Source organism: Aptenodytes patagonicus, chromosome 14 (assembly GCF_965638725.1).
Source record: "Aptenodytes patagonicus chromosome 14, bAptPat1.pri.cur, whole genome shotgun sequence".
In the NCBI taxonomy this organism is placed as follows: domain Eukaryota; kingdom Metazoa; phylum Chordata; class Aves; order Sphenisciformes; family Spheniscidae; genus Aptenodytes; species Aptenodytes patagonicus.
This window is the reverse complement of record NC_134962.1, coordinates 15,330,698-15,351,022: the sequence shown is the minus strand read 5'-3', so window position 1 is coordinate 15,351,022 and position 20,325 is coordinate 15,330,698. Positions and strand designations below refer to the sequence as shown.

The 20,325-nt window shown below is 48.4% G+C and overlaps 1 protein-coding gene across 3 annotated transcripts in view; it reads right to left on the bottom strand.

The window, feature by feature from the left end:
* The window catches only part of TOX2 (TOX high mobility group box family member 2), a 155,697-nt gene that overhangs the window by 51,731 nt on the left and 83,641 nt on the right, over positions 1–20,325 (bottom strand). For all 3 annotated transcript variants that reach the window (XM_076352319.1, XM_076352320.1, XM_076352321.1), the window contains exon 3: positions 13,007–13,252. In XM_076352319.1, coding sequence (XP_076208434.1) covers positions 13,007–13,252 — 246 coding nt within the window. The remainder of the gene's footprint in view (positions 1–13,006; positions 13,253–20,325) is intronic.

Sequence of the window (20,325 nt, the reverse complement as noted above, 5' to 3'; positions counted from 1 at the left end):
TTGGACTCCAACTCCAAAGCAATAACCAACACAAAAGCAGCAGGCTTCAGACAAAATAACGTCAGTGCCTCTCTGCCGGGTGCCTGCCCCGGGTGCTACTCTGCTGGCGACTGGAGGGGAAGGGAGCAGATCCTGCTCCCTCTAACAGCACCATGGTGTTTAACAGCTGCTTACTGCAGGTTGCAGGACATCTCGATCCATAATGAGAAATGCCCACTGCAAGAGAGATAAGTGAGAAGTATAATGCTGGCAATTTCTATGGATGTTGAAGAATTGCAGCAATACACTTCTCCCTCCCTTGTGCGGCCGTTTGGAGAGACCAAACAATTTCCATGGTGTAAACGGAAGGTTCCTAATGGGATTCTGCAGAGCTGGGAGACAAATATAACAGCCACGCAGAGCATTAAAGAATGTTTTCCAGCCAGCAGAGCTGAAGTGAAACACTTGGACATATAACATTACCAACTGGCTCACTGCCATGCATCAGATGCAGAAACATTTTTCTCTTTCTGTGACAAGCTGCATCTGTAGCAATCATTATAATTTCTCTTGACATTGCATCCCACACCTCTTCACAGAGGCAAGACTCAAGTAGCATTCTTCATTTAAATGGTAACTTTGATTTTTCCTGGGCTATGGGGATGTGAATTGTTTCAGCCTGTACCACTAAGGCAGAAGAGAGGACTGCCAGGAGCTGTGTTTTTCAGGGTGTGCTTCAGAGGCGCAACACTTTTGGTCTCCTGGGGGGGTCTGAATTTGGCAGCTGGACCTATCCAGATCCACATCCACCCCACGGGTAAAACGCAGGTAGAGATTTGGGGTGTTTGTGGAAGAAAGGGAAATCTGACTCAAGATTCACGTTTGTGTTCTCCCTTGCTCTCCACCATCATTCACACTGACAGCAAACCCCACCGAGTCCACAGGTAGGAGAAAACTCCTCTGAAAAGGCTAGGATTACCAGTTATATTTACCAGCTGAGGAAGTCTTACCTACCAATTAGAAACCACTTCTCCCTTCACTCCGAGTGATCAGCTGAGTGGCTGATGTAGCTCTTTGATCTCCTCGTTGCATAACAAAGCCTGTTACAGCCTATTATTTTTATTGTAAGCACTTTCTGTTATTTGCCTCTAAAAATGGCTCCCATTTATATAATAAAAAAAGACTTACTCAACGTGCACACACCTACAGCAGTGAATAGTCATCATAACCTCTACAGCTGAAACAAAAGCCGTGGAAATTTCCATCCTTTTGTGCTCTCCTGCCCCAGGCATGTGCTGGCAGCAGCCGAGCTGTGGGGACGGCACCGACTCTGCCTCCAAAACCAGCCACCGCAGGGCCATTTGAGTATGAAACTTCTGGACAGGCAACCGAAAGAAAGCCATGTAACGCAGCACGTGTGTTGATTGGAAATGAGCCTCAAAGTTGCATGGACCCTCCTTGTCAGCCAGGAAAATCCGGGGCAATGAGTAATTGCTGGAACAGGTTAATGCAACCTGGTAACATGCAAAGAGGAGGCAAATGGCAGCTAAGAGATAAATATGATTGATCTAAGGAATAAGGGCAATTAAAAATGGGCTGCAACATTGATCAAAACGTGCAAGATGGATGGCAAAGAGCTGCCAGACATGCTAGTTCGGTGGGGTAACTGACAGCACACAGTTTTTCCTGCACCCAAGTGGCTGCTGGTTAAAACTGGCAAAAATTATTCTGTTTACAGCTGCCTGATGCACTTCAAAAAAGACTTTATGTTGCATTACGATGTGGGGTGTAAACGCATGTGGGAGCATGAAGCCTTGACAGTGCAGCAGAGATTACGATGCAAATTAAAAACCTTCACTTGCCTTTCGGAGGCTCTTCCGCATGGCACGGACCCACAGCTGCCATATCTCCTCATTATTCCCACAGAAACAAGTGCACATCGCAAAGAGGGGAGCGTAGAACAGGACAGAAAGGGCAGCAAACAAGGGGAATGGAGGGACCCAGTGGGATGGAGGGAGCTCTGTCTCTTTGGCAAAGCCACCTTCCCCGCATTAGACCATTACTGTCACTCCAGAGAGGTGGCAATGAAAGCTCGGCTTCATTTTGCACCCCCACGCCGGCAGAAGTGACAGGCAGTGAGCAGGAACGGGATGAGGGGCAAGGAACAGAGACACGTGCTTTGGGGATTATTGCTGCCTGGAAATTGCTCTGCTTTCTCGTGCGTGACCCAAACAAAACGAAGTCCTCAGATGACCTGCACCATTGACCCATGCACAAAAAATAAGGCACAAACCCAGCATTTTGGGGAGGGTGGAAGCAGATTCTGGTTGACCAGCTGCAAGAGGGTTGAGCACATCCAGTAAGAGGCAGAGGAAGAAGTAAGAAACTGCAGCTCTCGCATGAACTTTTTGCAGCGCTGGTACACATGTATAGCCTAGGTTGCTGGTGACGCACAGGTCTTGGTTAGCAGAGAGTCCCTGGAAACACATTAGTGTTAAATTTACTAACTGTTCCCAAAAGGGTTGGGGTCTCTGAGGTCCAAACAGGAGCTAAACCCTTTGCGCCAAAGACCACCAACCTTTAAGCAAAGACTGTCTGACAAGGTTTATCTCATGCTGCAATTAAAGGCAAGAAGCTTTGTAACGCCCCAAATAAGTTTGCATGGGCAAGGGTAATTCCGACACTTTCTGACCGTTAGCTGACTGTTCAATCTTTTTATCTTTTCCAATGCTAACTTTTGACATAATTTCCCACATTTTTACAAATTGTGATAGGAGGGAAGGAGACGGCAGAGATGGTCCCACAAGTACACCACAGCCCGAGCGGCTGGGGAAAGCCCATCCCCCGGCTCCTGGGGCCAAGGTGACAAATCCTCCATGAGGAGACGGGGAAATTGGTAACGTCGGGGCACTCTTTCCCCAAAGCCACATCCCAGACTCCAAAGAAACTCTCTTCCAAATCTCTAGTTCATTTTTCAAAACATGGAGGTTTCATATTCTCATTTGCCGGATTTTTTGATGTTGGCACAATGCACTTTTAATCTCACCCACAAAAACTGTTGAAGTGGGGCTGTGTGTTAAGAAGGGGGAAAAATGTCATCCTGCAGGAGTACACAACTTAGATCTAAAGGGTTAAAACTAGGCTAAGTAACAGGCATCCATCTGCATGTCTGCATACTAGAGACAAACACATTTTAAGATCAGAATCTGTTCTTAAAAAAGATCCATCCCATACCTTGAACATATTTACTCCAGTTATTTGATATTATTCTGAAAACCTCCTTCATGCTGTATTCATCTTATCTGCTACTGTAATTCACAGATTTTATTTTCCACTATATTTCTAATTTATATCATGTTTTATTTATACTACTGTCTTTTATGAAACCCCAAATTTCAAAACTGACATGAGCATTACACACATAAAGTAGACTTCTTATTATCAACATGGCATAGGAGACAAAAAATGACAGAAGTAAATCTTAGGTTTTATGTTGGCGAGACGTTCTGCAAAGTAAGTGACATTTCTCAGCAATACAAATTGTACATTAAAAGATAATTTTCAGAACATGATACCAGCTATGGAGTGCAGCACCATTACGCAAAGTAATATCGAAGCCATGCTTTAGCAAATGCTGTTTTTATGTTGTACCAGTTTGGCATCAAGATTGCATCAGGTCTTGTGAGTAGACTTTGGAGTGATTAAGTTTATTGTGCACAAAAGCCAGTTATTTGGCAAACTGTCAACACGGTGTAATTGATATTTTAATTACACTACTAATACATACATGCTGTTCACAACGAGCCTCCTCATTCGCGTTACACAAACTGCATATTTATAGCGCTGATTATTGTTCCAAAGAAGTTTGCTTAAATGCAAAATTAAATGCAATTGGTAATATTTTAAATTGCTATAAAAGCAAACCAAATCGTTTCACAAATGCTTAACAGCAGGCAACGCGCAGCACAGTGCAAACAAGAGGGACCATCTCACTTGACATATGTTCTGGGGATAGCGTGCACCCTCCCCACAGTTACAGCACGGTTATTATCCAGCTGATAAGGCGACTCTTTAACTAGTGGGACTGCCCCGGAGCCACCAGCTTATCAGAAAGATAGTGACCAACTCAAGGATAGGAAAGGAAAGATTAGGAGGACGAATTTCTATGGAACAGTTAAAAGGCGCAGCACGACCGGATCGCCGTGTGGCGCAGAGGCGCTGCTTAATTGGAAGCAGCATTTACACCACCTTGGGCTGGGACCTGCTGCCTTTCTGGCCAAGCGGTGAGTAGGGGGAGATGAGGACCCAGTTTGCAGCACAAAAACAAAAGAGACGCAGGCAAGAGAGACACTTCTACAGCCAGACTTACACACACACGTTGGCTCCCACTGCACAAGATCCTTCCAGCGCGGTATGATGTGGTGCTGTAGGTAAAAGCACATTTTAATGCTTTCCTACATCCCCTTGTTATGGGGCAGAAAGAAAAGGGTGGACGTGAGCGTGTAGCAGTGGCTGCAGCACAAAGAAGGATGGACGGGGAAGAAGAAATCTAGATCAAGGGCGCGATGAACAGGCCGTGTGGGTGCAAGAGCACTGTGTTTTACAGGCTGCAGGTCTCCTGTGCACCCTGGCTATTACGTTGCACCCGTACATTATTTTTCTGTCTTGCCTCTGTAGGTAGTAAGTTCTCCAAGGTATCTCCTCCCTGTAGGTTTTGCACCACGTCAAGCACCTGTGGCTCTGGCCCAGGTATGTATAATATACATGACATTACAACTGTAACAGCATGTAACTGTAATAATAATAATAATAATAACAATAGTGATGCAATAATATAGAGAAAAAGTAATTTATAGGTGGATATCACGGAAAATCTCCTAAGGGTGAGACCTCCTAGAGGACGCACTAATCCCACGCGACTCATTCTTTGAGAGGTGCCGGGTGGAATTTGTCACATTGAGGCAGGATCCCCCAGGCAAGAACCTGGCGCTGGCTGGCGGAAGCCTGCAAAGCTCAGGAGGACCTCTGCTACCTCCCAGGAAGCACTTTGTGTGTATCGCAGGTCTCAGAGCCCACCTCCATACAGATATGCCAAAGGGAAACTGGGCCTGAGAGGTGCTGACCATCAGCCAGACCCTTCAGCCATCCATAAAATTTGGAGGCTGCAATCAAGCCTCTTTTCTCGGAGGATCCGGGCTGTTAGGAGGAGACTGCAGAGGGAAAACCCACTTTATAAAGCACCAAGGAGGAGATACACAGACGTGAACAGGAGCAGTGTCCTCCTCCCCAGGTTGGGTACCTACCTGCCTTTTGGAAAATCACTTCTCGAAAACCCGTTGGCCTTTTCCCTACGAGCGCAACACGCTCTCGCAGCGGCAGCGCCGGCTGCCCATCTCCTCTCCTCCTCCCTGGCCCTCCTCCATGCACAGTGCCGGCCAGATGCAGGCAGGAGGCATGCTGAAGTAAGGGGACTTCACAGCTCAAGACAAAAATAGGATTTTAAACTACCCGAAAAAGCAACTTGGCTTATTGCAAAGTAAATTAATTTGTTAAGTGCTGTTGCTCTGTTGGGGGCTGACCAGAGCTATAGGGGATGGACCAGTGCGAAAGGGGAGCTGGGACTGCATCTGCCTCTGGAGAAGCTGCTCTGGGTGAAGGTTGGGGTGTCACCTCGCTGGGGGTCACCGGGGTCCCGGCAGCATCCCCTCGTGCCCAGCTGAGCTGATGAGGAGCGGTTCTCCTGCAGGGAGGCGGCTCTGATAGGTTTTCAGGAAAAAAGGCAGGTTCCCATGTAAGATCCCCACCCTGGCAGGTGAAGGTCACCCTCTTCCAGACCCTGCAGGCCAAGGTGACACCTTGCCTTCTTCCTTTCCCTTGTTCGGGGAGTAAATCTTGCATTACCGAGCAAAACCCACATCTGCTTTGCTTCTCAGCTATCACAACAGTTCACTTGTGTGAAAAGTGTATCATGACACCTTCCTTTCTCGTATCTCAGAAATGGGATACCCATGGGTGAACCCAAGGACCAACCACGCAAGCGCATTGGTAGGAGCTTGGTCCCTCAGGTTCCCTCTTCCCAGGCACAGCCCAGTCCTCGTAAGCTCTGCTGCTGTCTGAGCACTCGCAGAGTTGGGACCTGACTGTGACTCCCATCGCCCCGATTCTCTCCCAGCAGCACTTGGCAGGGACCACTCAGAAGCATCTGCATCAGCTATGTGAAAAGAGGGGCTGCTGCTCTGCAGGGAGCTTGTACTGGTGTTCAGGATGACGGGGAAGCTCAGGGAGGACCTCTCCCACAGCAGAGGACCCGTATTCCCACAGGGACTCGCACTTCTGCCTGCGGGCACCAGCTCTGCACCTGCATCTCCTGCAGCCGTTGGTCTGAGAGCACGGCAGGAGCAGCAGCATTCCTGCTCTCCCCAAACACAGAGCGCTCAGCCACGACAGCTAAAACTTCAGAAAGTAACTATCAATACGTGCCCCTTCCTCTGAGAAAGCATTTTTTAAATACATACAAGAACAGTTTACTCTTTGATTGGGAATCTTGTCTCCCAGGTTCCGACCTAGAGTGAAATTTTATGACCAAGCGATCAAGCTCGGGGGGAGGCGCGGAGGGAAGGGGGCTTTCAAATGAAAATGCCAACAGATACTTAAAGCCAGAAGCATGTGTGGGTGTTGCTAAATTAAGCTCGCAAGTAGGTGGGGCAAATGCCTTAAACGAGTTTGTGAAGGTAAAATAACGTTCATTAAAAATAGAAAAACAACTGAAAAAATATCCTTTGTATTCAACTTCACACTCGTACATCATAATGTTCCAGTAAAAGCCCATTTTCCCTTGAGATAATAAAAGAATTGAATTTTTCCTTATCGGTCATCTATTTTTCTAGCTAAAGCTATTACTCCCTCTCTGCGGTTGCTAGGCAACAAGAAATATTAATAGCAGCTTTTATTAGCTTAGCTTTAGCAGTGGAGTACCAGAATGAGAAAATGGAAAACATAAATGTGTTACATAAATCTTTCAACCTTTCAGGGTTTGTGTTAGTCTCCGTTTTCATAATGATTTATTGAAGTGATGGTTCATTTATGAGAAAAAGGAGTGTGAAATAAGAAAACGGAACATTACCCTGAAGGACTGTTTGAAAATAAATAATTATGGGAGGTGAAGAAAAGCTGTTTAAAACCATTTTTCTGAGTTTTATAAAATTTAAAAAGACATATTTCTTTCATTTATTGCCTCTGAGAAAAACACTAGCAGGGAATTGCAAACAGGGCTCTGTTTAATACAAAGAACCCTTCATGTGTGGTTGTATTATTACTATTTTCCACCAAGGCCTCATGTTCGGGAGTTTAGTTTTTAAATACTGAACCATTAATAAGCAGAAAGACAAATTAGTCAAAACCTAAAGCACACAAAACAAAATTGCTAGTGCAAACTTACCCAGGACTGAAACACGGGGGACTCTGCTAAGTTTTTGCTACTGGTGACACGCTGCCAGCCTGCGGTTTGACGGAACTGGCTGAGCATTGCCCGACCGCTGCTTTTCCTTGTTTGTTTATTTATTAAAGCTCTTCCGATGAGCATGAACTTGCTCTAAAGGGCACTGCTGCATGTACATTGCATCGGGCTACAGGTTACTTTAAATAACTTATTTTAACGGGCAGTGATTTAAAATTATTGAAATATTTATGTATTGGAAGTATTTACCAACAACATGTAAATTGTATTGCCTACTGGGATCATGTGTTTCCAGTGACTTAGATAAAAGGCTGGCATTCTTACTTGGCTTTTGTGTCAACACCTAATTGGCTTCTTTCTTATATCCTCTGTTGGAAAACTTTTAACGCTCACCGGCTCTGTACAGCCACGTCCAACCGCGTTGCCTACCGCCGAGCACCCTGACCGCCTTCCCTGGGCTGTACCCTGGGCTCTCCAGAGAAAACTGCTGCGATCCCCACTGCCTCTGGCTCAGCTTGTAAATAAGAAACGCTGCTGCGTTTGACGGGGAGCAGCGGTCTTGGGAAGGACGGGAGCTGGGGAGGGACCTGCGGTGCCAAGAGAGCTGGCCAGGGAGCTGGTCTTGCAACCTGCCTGCAGGAAGACCTCGCTCGAGGTCTTCTGGTGGGCACCAGAGAGGATGCTTCTCCTTGGAGCCCTACGCCATCCCCACAGCCTGGGCATGCACACCCCAGCTCTGGGAAAGGGCTACTTTTCCTTTCCATTTCCCACGTGGGAGACAGGCAGATGGGTTACTGCTGAGTCATTTTACTGTTTTCCTTTCTGTTCCACCGCAAAGCCCCATAGTGTTGGGAAACAGCTATTCAGATTGCAAAGTCAACCAACCAGCTCTTCAGGAATTTCAGCGCCGCACTCATCCTTGGCACTACAGTTCACCCCCCATTTACCCTTTACTCTCTCCCCTCTACACAAACAGGTTCCACAGGTAACTGGAAATTTGACATTTTTACACCATGAATGTGCTTTTCGTCACTGGAGATTTTTAATATTTTTCAAATAATCTGTTTTCACTCAACAAACTGAAACAAAGAACTTTCAAGCTGTGGCTGCAGCCTTTTTTCACTCAAGCTGATGCTCCAGCTTTCTGTGAGCGGAAAGAAGTTATTCCACTGGGCTCAAGGAAATGTTAGTGCCTTTAAAATAGTCACAAAGATCTTTCGCTGCGAGAAGCACCAGGAAGATGCAGCCACAGGGAGAGTTGCCAGTCTCTCCAATCAAACTCTACATACCTGCTACAAAGCCAATGTTTGCTCATAACAGCTGCCACATGTCCAAAACGATGCTTCCCCCACGCAAAAATACACGGCTCTGCCCTAATTTCACCTGGACACAGCAGAGCAGGAAAGGAGCAGGGCGGCTGTAGCCCCACAACACACACCACGGGAAAACAGGCTGATTTTTCAGCATGCCCCAGCATGGCAACGTCCTTCAGCCAGGCTCGGAGGAGCACAAAGTTTTGGCATTTCCGAGAGGTGGTGGCGGGCTCTGGGCTGTGCTGTCCCCCTGACCGGGGGCTACCGGCTCCCCCCAGCCCGGCGCAGCACCCAGGTACTGGGCACTGTCCCACCTGATAAGCAGAGACACCCCCAGCCCGCTGAGCTGCTATCTAATATTTATGGAAATATGTTTACACTGCATTGGAGATTCTTGGGCTCTGTCCTTGATCGCCCTTTGTTTCTGTCAAATATGTTCTGCCAAATCCCTTCTGAAATCTCATTTATTCACAGCAGCTCCTTAACCCAGCAGGCACCCCACCTCGCTGGCGATCGCCGCCAATTCACCGCGTTTCTCTGCCCCCTCCCCTGCTTTCCCCCATGTCCCCGCGGCCCCCAGGTCCCAGCCCCGGTGTGGCCCCAGCCCAGCAGGTCTCCCTGCAGAATCCTGGAGGGCTCAGCAGCCGCTTGTCCACACCGTAACGCTGCAGGGATGTTCTGAGTGGGCAAAGTCATTCTCTTTCCAAGGAAAACGTCTTTTTTCCTCTTTGATTATCTTTTCCTAAATATTCCCATTTCTCAATGAAAATCACATCTCTCCAATTTTCTTTCCCTCCTGCCATTCCTCCTCTTTCCCTCCTTCCTCTTTTCCCATGGCAAAAGAGAGGACAGTAGAAAAAAAAAAAAATCACTGTATTAAGAATTTTCTGTTTGTTTCTTGTCACCAACAGAAAAAATAACATGCCTTCCCCAAACGAGCCAGCCCTGCCTCCCCCCCAGCCTGCCTGCATCCTGCTCCATCGGTCTTCCTAACGTCACACCTTCTGCCATCTCTTTGCCTACTCCTGTCCACCCATCCCTGCTTCTCCCCTCTCCAGCTCCTGCACCGAACCTTCAGTGTTTGAAAACTCCCTTGACTTCTAAAAACTGATGGGGAGAAGAAAAAATAATAAGGAAATAAAGTGACAGAAACAGCAATGAAGAACCATGTTATGTAAATGTAGACCTGGTCCATGGGGCAGAGCGAAGTGTGCAGAGGCCGGTGGCGTGGAGGGTGCTCTGGATGACAATGCTGAAGGGATAAGGAAATGTAGAGGTGCCAGTGGCTTTGGTTTCTCCCCATCAGGGTACAGCTCCTTTGCTCGAACGAGGGGCTCCAGCTCCTGACACCGCAGGGACGGGCTGGAGCCAGGAGCAGGGTCTGGCACACAGCAAATCCACCTTCGCTCTCCAGCTCTCATCCTGCCATGGGAATTTCTGCGCCGATTTAAACCTGCTCTGACTTGGTATTCACCTGCATAATGGGAGCAGCATCCTCCTCCCTTGCAGAGGCACTGGGAGGCTTAATTCAAGGTAAGGATAATGTTGGGACGTCCCAGGACAAGAGACACACCAAAGGGGACAGCAACCTACACCTGTATTTTCCTTATTCACTTCTGAGCTGTAGAGGAAAATACAATCCCATAGGTCTCAGTGAGTCCTAGCTCACATATTTTCAGCAGCTCGAGATTTTTTCATGAGGATGCCTTAAAAAAATCCCAAGGCTCAAGCTACTTTTTTAGAGAAAAAGTCTGACCAACATCTGAACATTTTACCTTGAATTGTTTGTCATTTGTCACTGTATTCAAACCAAAAGACATGGCAGCCAAGGCAGGAAACAGCTGCGTATGCAAAAACCGGTACGAACTACAGCAAAGAGCAGCAGCAAGGAGAGAGGCTCCCGGCTCCAACATTTGCATGAGCAACGTCGGTCCTGGAACAAAGACGAACCCTCCGCACGCCTCCTCCGCAGCGCTCAGGCAAGGCTCGCTCCCAGACTGGCGTCCCACCACCACTCGTGCGGCAATAAATCCCCTCTTTTTGGAAGTGTTAGCAAACAAGCCCCTTTCTTGATCCGGAGGCTTCCTGCTGCAAACACCCACCCGAAGGTGGTTGACTTTCGGGCAGGGTTGTAGCACGTCGCGTGCCCTGCACCGTCGCGCAGCGATGCCTGAAGCACGGCTGGCTTCACGGGGCCACCACCGAGTGGGCTACGGCTCGATGGGCACATGGGCAGGAGGTATTAACCATATGAGTTTAAAAATCTGCTCTGCCTCCGGGATTTTATTGTGTTCTCACGTGCCTGCGCTGCCCCCACTAATGCTAACAGGAGTTAGATGTGTGCTATGGGATGAATGCTGCCATCGTGGGCTGGTGCTGGAGTAAGGGGAGACTCAGTTAGGGCATTCAAAAAAAAAAAGGGGCTAGAAGGTGTTGCCTTTCAGCGGGAGAAGTCTGATGGCATGGAAAAAAGGCTTCGACAACAGGGTATGGCAGGACTTAATTTTGACCTGAAATTGCAACGCAGTTCACTCCCTGATCTACTTCCTTTGCTGCTGGGACCTCTGAAGATGTATTACAGCTCCAAGGGTTTCCGCTCAAAACTAAACAGTTTCAATTCACTATCAGCTGGAAAATTTAGGGTTCACTGGCTTTTTTATTTTTGTGGTAAGGGGCAAACAAATCTTAATCTCTCTATTCTACATTTACAGCCCACTAAGCCCCTTTCTTATCTTCTCTGGCTCAGTCCTGATTTATTGTCACGATGCTGCATTTGTAAAACAGTACCATAAAGTAAGAAAGAACATTTCCCAAGGACTACTCCAAAATAAATTACTTCAGACGTACAGAAGCTGCTTAATAAATCCCACTATTCTTGTTTCTTTAGGTATTTTAGAAAGTGATTTATAAGTGCAATATCACCTCTCAAAAATGAGACAATCAACACAGGATAAAATTATCGTGTTATGAAAATAGGGGTCAGGCAAAGGGGCTGTGCTTTAAATTAAACCAGGGAAAAATATTTCATCTGAAATTGACTCTTTTTGTCTCAGAAATGAATGTTTTAATCACCTAAGAACCTAAAAGCTAACACAGAGGCCTAAGTAATATTTAATTTCATAGAAATATGCCTGTGTTCGATATTGATGGGCAGAACATGATATTTTTCTTAAACACACTAACAATGAAACTTGGAGATGCATCAAGACTTTAGAAAGCCTTGGGATTTTCCTAGACTAAGAGATAATATCCCATTTAAATATTTAAATATCACTACCTTTCAGACTGTTATCTATTCAAGCAATCAACACCAAATATTCTCCAGCTAGCGCAGTGGCAGACTCGCAGGCATGCTATTTAAGTAAAATTAACTCTGTTTGATATTGATGCCTTCCAACGACATCCATGAAAATCAATGATCTTAGAGAGAAACAATGTAGAAAACTAACCATAGGGCTAAATCTGCTAAGGAGGAAAATACTATTAAACAGCAACGGTATTAATTCAATACCACTGTCAAAATCAAGTCACAACCTTTCCTCGGTGCTGCTGATACAGAAGCGTCGTAAGGTCTAATTAGCCCTGAAGTTTCTTCCCAGAGCTGCACTTTACTTCATTATCCCTGCCTTATTTATCCCTATGGAAGAGCCATTTGAAACTTCGCAAGGTATCCCCTTGCCACGGTGTGAGCCAAGAGGCAATCTGAGTTTGCAGGTGCAAGAGGGATCTTGTTCCCCTTGAAATCAATAGGACAGCTTTCCCTTCATGGAGCATCCGTGCTCCTCCTGCGGATGCCACTGGGGCCACCCTGGCAGCAGGACACAGGGGTGACGGGCTGGGGCCTTTTCCCAGCAGGAGAAAGGATGCAGGGCATAGGGGCTATGAACTAGGGGCTTTGGCTGGTCACCTTCACACGGGGTTGGAGCACATGCACTTTGCTTGGTTCAGTGAGGATATTATGTACCCAGAGGAAAACAACCTTCCCCCCCGCTCTTGAGCAGTTAATAAGGCTCAGGAAGACACCAAACTGAAAACAAAATTGCCACCATGAGCATGGCCATGTAGGTGACTGCAGCATCTGCCACCGCACCCCGACCTTGGCGGGCAGCAGTGCAGCAAGGCAGGGCTGCATCACCAGCTCTTCCCAACCCCCAGTGCAAACACCTCATCGTTAACATCCTTCTACGTTCGGTTGAACTCATAACACGACATACAGAGCGGCTTTAACATAAGATAGTAAGAGGGAGAAGTCACTGACCGTGGGTAGCTGGCTGGAGAGAAGATGCCCATCCTGACTCAACATGTTGGAGACCATGATGGCCGGCAGGTCCATGTTCTGGTAGGGGTACGCTGGTATCAGACTGTTCGGAGGGAGGCTGTGGCACAGGGAGTGATAGCCAGTTTCGTGGTCCACCAAGTGCAGGAGGGAAGGGTCAGGGAGATTAGGAGGCGTTATGGGAGGGATTTCATAGTCTTCGTTATTCTCATTCTGACCGTTATATGTCTAAAACATGAAAAAGACATTTTGCAATGCGTCACTGCCTTGTTGCTTCAGCAAAGAAAAGCAATTATTTGTGTAAGAAATACAAAAGCACATTCCAGTGGAAATGGTTTTGTTTTAATAAAAAAGACATCTCCAGCCCTGGACACCAGCAGGTCGTAACTACGTAGGAACCGGGCAGTGAGTGTGGCAGCGCTGCACCATCCATCAGGGACACCACGGGTCCTTGCACGCCTCAGATCTGCCTGGGGCATCCGCACTGCTCCCCCCTCCCTCACTGAATCCCTCTAGCACATCTTTAGCTCGCCAAAACCTCAGCAGAAACTTCTACGCCCGGATCGCAGCCAGGCAAGCGATGCTCGCACAGCCATGAAAGAGCATGGCCGTTTCCCAACCAGCTGCTGCATTTTTAAGGCAAAGTCCCTCTCTGGGCACCCAGCTCAGCTCTTACAGTACCTACAGTTTGTATTTTCAAGAGTGTTTACGAGAATTAGCTCTGTAGAATTAACTAGTACTTGGGAACAAAATTCCCGTTGATTCCTCACAAACTCCAGCACAGAAGCTACAACCAGGGAGAGAGATTTGGAAACAGCCATCACATGTTTTTTAAATCCTTTAAAGAAAGCCTGCATGACTCCACCACACACGGAGATTTGTCCTTCCTTATATCCTCATCCAAACTGCATTTGGACAAGCACTCCCTCACCTCCCTACCAACGCTCCCTCGAGGTGACCACGAACACCCAGAGATGTTGGTACTCCTTGTGCTTCCCATGTTTTCTGGTGGCTTGTTTACTTCTAAGCGTTCCAATTTATATGGAGAAAGTATGTTATAGCACCTGTGCAATCGTTTTCACTTCAGACAAAAACATATTTGCTTCATAATGTTAAGTGTGAATCTATCCAAAATTATTAATTATCAAAGCAGAATATAATGAGTTTCTGGCAGGGGAGGCTTATTCTAAACACCTACTGTTTCACATATTATTATAGCATATGAAATTCTGATTTGCTATAGTATTATACACATGGATTTTAAGCTAAATTTCTCAGATCACCTAGTTTCATGGTCAGATTTTGACTTAATACTTGATTTAAGAGCAAAACCCCAGATGTGTGCAAAACCAGTTAAGAACTGTAGGCTTTGTTAATCCATTGCCCCAGAGCTCACACTCGGATTCATGCTCTTCATCACCCCAGACGGCAGGGAGAAAACCCTTAATAAAATAAAATAAACCCCATATTTAACCAGAATACAGAAGTCAGTGGGAGAGGCAGCGGGGAGCAAGGAGGTATCTGTGGACAGGTGGAAGGGCTCCCAGCGGGAATGCTCCGGCACTGCCTGGGAGAGACGCGTCCCTGCGGGGTGTCAGAGCAGGGGGTCACTCCTGCCTCCCCCCCCAGCCGGGGCCAGAAGCGGCCCATCCTCTGCTAAGCTGGACCCCCACCTCTCGCCTCCCCTCGTCCCCTCGCAAAAAAAGACAGAGAAAAGAGCAGGTACTGCACATCCCACCCGACCCTTCACATTCGCTTGAGATTCCCACTGGCTGTGGGGAAATCTGAGTATGCAAGAAATACAAGACGGAGCCCGGGCTGAGGTAGCTCTGTACCAACAGTTATTGTTCGGGGGAAATTCAAGCCCAGCTATTTTTCCAGCCAGCTTCTGTCTAGCAGCGGTATTGTACGGGGAAGGCAGGGGGCTGAGAGGTTGTACACAACAGCAGACAGATAGATCCCATTTAATACGTCTAGTAGTTAGGTTTCTGTTTGGGCTACGCACTTCGAGGTACACCGATTCTTTCACAGTTACTTAAGAGGATTTCACTCCACGCTCTATGGGAAGGGATTTAAATAAATCATTGCACAGCAAACTTGTTCCTCCAACTGGTTTATTTTGGTATCAGGTATATAAGCAAGTGGCTTTGCTGTACTTAACTAAATTATGTAAAACCCATTCAAAGTTTCCTAAAGCTCTCTTCAAAACTACAAGTTCCTTGTGTTGCTGCAGAGCAGCTCACCGAAGGGCTTTGAGGCGGTTTTGTAAGGAGCACGAAAGCCCCGTCGCCCCGCTCACCCCCCTGCACATTTCTGCCTCCGCTCTATTCAGCCGAGGGGGGGGGGAAAAAGACCTGTTTAAATCACAAAGCTTTCCGAATAGCTACAGTATTGTGCAGACATATCAAAATTACAATCAAAGCTGTACACAATCAAAATCAGATTAGACAATATCCAATCAACATAATCAGACTTGGCGCCTGCCAGCTTTTACACCCTATCGCTACGAACAATTTTCCAAAGCAAGCCACGTTTATTCTATATATGTTTTAAATAGATCGCTAGAAAGGTAAGGAAGGGAGATGAGACAGATAGACACTTGGAAGGGTGGGAAAAGGGGGTGATTTATTGTCACACACTGTGCCTATTGACACGTCCGAGGTGACGTCTCCGTCCCCACGAAGGGTGGTCTCACGCCGCGTGCACAAAAGCCGTCATCTCAAACCAGTAACACCCAACACCCCTTTCTACCACCAAGTGGGCTACGCTGCAGATTATATTTTCTATTCTTATGTTAATCCAAATTAAATTAAACAGCCAATTATATGTTGTAAGGATACATTACAAATTAGATTAGCGAGCTGGTCTGAACCCATTCATCCCACCAGGACCCCAAACGCGAGTGCAGAGAAGCTCGCTCTGCTAAAAGGCTGCCCATTACAGTACACAAAAACCCACGGAAGATCTAGGATTTTCCACTGTCAAACAGATGACAGTTGTGATTACACATTATTCCTCTTCAAATTAAAACACTGAAATCAGCTGAAACAACAAGCCTCTTCTTGCAAACCCTCTCTCGGCTCGCGCTGCAGGGCAGATGGGTGCTGCTTGGAGTGTCAAACCCCTGCTTCTGCCTGCAGCGGGATGGAGCAACAGGATCGAGCCAAGCACTCTCAGAGAGGGGACAGTGCCTCTTCTCTGACTCCCTCCTTGCCCTCAGACCCCCGTGCATCTCTGTGCCCCAGCTACAGGGGTTGTGCTGCAGGGCCAGGCACCGGGCATGGACTGAACTGCCCTGAGCACGGCACCAGGGCTATGCGCCATGCTTGCACAGTGATGCCACAGGATGGCATTGCAGCCATCCTCCAACGACCAAACTCCAACAGCAGCAAAATCATATTTAAAAACAATTTTTCCTTCTCGAAATCCAAGTTTAAACAGGGGTCCCTGGACCATCTCCACCCACCTGCAGATTCAGGGGCAGAGAACAGAGGGGTGGAGAGGAGGTGGCGGGGGGACATGAAGAGATGCATCCATCTGGCTGTGCTCATGCCATGCAGCTTCTCCACTACCCTTTCATCATGCCTTGCTGGGCCACAGCTCCCTAGATCAGTGCCTTCGGCACAGGGACGTGTGGAGGGCTCTGTAACGGGGAGAAAGGCTCTGGTTCCCAGCAAGGTGACACCCAGGCCACGTCCAGGGCCAAGAGGAATCAGAACGGGTAACCACATTACTGGCTGCTCCCTCCTAGCTCACAAGCACAGGGCTGGGGAAATGCTATTTGCATTCATTTGAGAGGAAAGTCAGAATTGCTGAACCCCTTGCAAAAGCACAGGGTGACTTGCACAGCAAGGTCCCGTTGCCAGAGCTGCAGTGGCACCAGCAGGCACAACCTGTGCTCCTGAAGCACCAGCAGGTCTTGAGACACCCCAACGTGGCCTACTGCCAATGCTGCTCCCCACCACGGGGATGATATGCCATGATCTCCCAGGCTTCCCGTACTCCCTGACGCTTTTCAGGAGGGAGACAGAGGTGGATGGGAGACACCCAAACCCCCAGGATCTGCAGGTGACCCACATGAGGCTAGTGGGGAAGGACACAACGGCTTGTGCTGCAGGAGAAGGCTGAGAGGGAGGACAGGGAAGCGGTGGGGCTGGAAAAGGGTTAAGGAGCTGGCAGAAGCAAGTCCCCGAGGGCAGAATGAATGAGAACAGAGGGTGACACAGCAGAGCCCTGCAGGATGGCCCTGGCCAACCAGCGGGAGCAGAGCTATTTGAGGATGAAGAGGAAGGACACAAGTCCCTGCCTCTTGCATGCATTCTCAAGCAACAGTGCAGTGCACACCCTGAGCAAAGCTGTGCCGACTGGGGCTCAGGTGGTTCTGCGGTGCATGTTTGTGGGTGCAGAAGAAGCAGGAGTTGCAGTTAAAGGGTGCCCCATATGGACGTGGAGCTGAATCAAGAGAGTGGGTGGAGAACAAGAGCTTTACAGGGGAACGAGCTCGTCCCACTGTCTGTCTCCAGTGTCCCAGGCATGGGAAGACTGGGTTTTAACAGCAAAACTGGATCTTCTTTTATATGGCTGGAGAAGCACCTGATTTATAAGCTCATCAAGTTGTGGACATCTTCTCTACATGCCCTTAAGCTGCATCTGAAAATTACTGTGGGTCAAGGAGAGAAGTGAGGAGCTCTCACTCCGGACTGTCAGCATCCAGCGACAAGCAAGCTGGAAATAGCGCCGAGCATTTTCACGGCAATATCTACCATTGCTGTAATGCAGCGCAAACGCCCACGACAAAGGAACACGCTTCTGCCGCTGCTCCAGGGCGGGAGAGAAACAATCCTACCTTTCTTCTGCTCTTATCAGCGGGCTGCACCAGGCAGCGCTGGGGGAAGGTCAGGCAAGGGGTGCCAGAGCCAGAGCTGCCTTGCAGTCACCTGGGCTGGATGTGTGGCAGCTCGGGGGGCTGCCCTGGGAGCAGGCAGCAGGGCAGGTAGCGAGAGCTTCAGCCATGAAGCCCTCTTGTCTGTTTTGAGAAAGCCAGGCCACATCACTCAGCTTTTTTATACCATCCCTGATGTGTTTGCGCCCAATCACCAGCACACCTGAGACTGATGGGGCGTGCAGGGATGGGAGTGGAGACCCCCATTCCCAGCTCTCACTTTGATCTATTCAAAGCATTGGTCCAGATCTCCACTTCTTCTAGCTCGTGCATACTGAGCCCAGACATTTCTCTGCCTTGTAGCATGCAGAGCCCAGTGCAGGAGAAGGCTCTCAGGCAGGAGGCAGCTTTGGGGACCGGTCTGTTGATGGCAAGCAGCTTGTCTCTGCTGCAAACACAGAGCACATCTATGGGTTATCAACATGCCCTGGGTGTCCCTCACCTCTGCACTGCGGGATGGCCCAATGGGCATGGCGACCCTGCACATCCTCTGCCACCGGACTCAAAACCACACTCAACGTTGCTGCTGCTTCATCTTTCGCTCCTACACCGTACCTCCTCTTGAACTGCAAATAAAGCAAGCCCTGGTGGCTCCCACCAGCCACCCAGTAACAAAACCACCCTGCCTAACCGTGGACCTGAGCTCAGGGAAGCGTTCCCAGCAAGCACAGTGAAGAGGGGCTGTTTTGGATCCATCCATCCACCCACCCCTGCACAGTGGCCAGGCGGCTCCACACATCCAGCTGATCTGAGACTAAGGGATGTCCACATGCCTTAACGCAGTGCAGCTCTTGGGGGACCAGCTGTGATTCAGCCAAAGCCATAACCACAGCCATGTTTTAAAGGACACTGAGAACTCACCGTGCAGATGACTTGGGAGGGAGCTACAAGTGTTGAGCATGTCTACAAATTAAGCCTTTAGCTTCCTCCTGTATTTCCCCTCTTGGGAGGGGAGGAAAGTGCTGTCCTTCTTTACAAAACACCCTACAGCCGGCCAGTACCATCTCTTCACTGTGCATTGGTATTAATCATAGAGGACATGACTTGACGAAGGACCTGGGAAACCGTTCTCCTCAGCAGCATGGCAAATGTCCAGTGACCCCAATTCTCCACTGAGTCATGTTCTGTGTGATTATCCATGAGGATCCAGGAGTTGCAGCCAAGCATTGATTCAGAGAAATATTATTCACAGTGAGAAGGATAGAGATTTGCAGTATTATTGCAGGTAAATATTTGCCCTGTCAAATAACATTCAACAGTAAATATGAGCCTAAGAGAGAACATTTATTCTTGGTAAGGTACAAGGAAATACGTAGGCTGGCGTGATCCATCCCACCCTAATCATCCAGATGACACAAAACACCATGGACTCTGTACCATCCCTCATCTACTAACTAGGTTTTTCCTGCAGCTAACGCAAGAGCTTACTGCCGTAGGAACGTGACCCTCTAGACACTTCAGAGATTAGATGGGTCTAAACAGACCAAAACCAGCCTGGCAGGTCTGCAAAGTGAGGAAAACATTGCTATTTGTGAGGCTGAGAGGTATGACCAAGGGCTACACCTTGAGCTCCTGGTGTGCATGAAGAGCAGGGAGGACACGGAGGTTATGGGCTGCCCACGCCGTCCCACGAGCACGAGCCTGAGGGCTGTGTCCCCAGAGAGAGCGCTCCTCTTCTACTGGCACCACGAGGTCTACCAGCGCAGCTTGGGAAAGGGGCTGCAGAAAAACAAGCAGGTGGTTTGTGGGGTATCTCGATTGCACCAAAGCTGGATGATGCATCGGATCGGGTCAGAAGCCAGATAAGCACATTGCTTTTTCATACAGAGACTTTCCCTACTTCTCTTACATACATACAAAAGGATTCACCGTGTGCCAGTGTTCACACAAGCTGCAGGGCACGCCAGGTTGACAGAAGACCTTGGGCCATATAGAGGAAAAGAGTCCAAACACAATAAATAAGTGAAAACCAAAGCTTAATGAAGGCAAGCTACCCTGCATTTCCTTGAACACCTCCGAACTGCTCTCCCACCACACACATTACTCAGCACAGGCACGATCATATTTGCAAGAAGGGGATTTTGATACGTTTCTCCAGCACGTGAACCACAGAGGTTTTCTGCTCAGCGCAAAGCACTGAATCCACGGGGACAGAAACGATAGTTCAGGTGGCAGGAGGAGGTGGAAGTCACTTGGACATTGCAAACTACAGAGAAATGCTCTGGGGCCAGCAAGGGAAATGGCCCGGTGCTCGCTGCAGGGTGACCCAGGGGGCCGCGGGCAGGGGTGCAGATCCCTTCGGCACCACTTCTCGGGGGGTGTGTGGGGGGGATGCCGGAGGGCTGTGCTCGCACCTGTG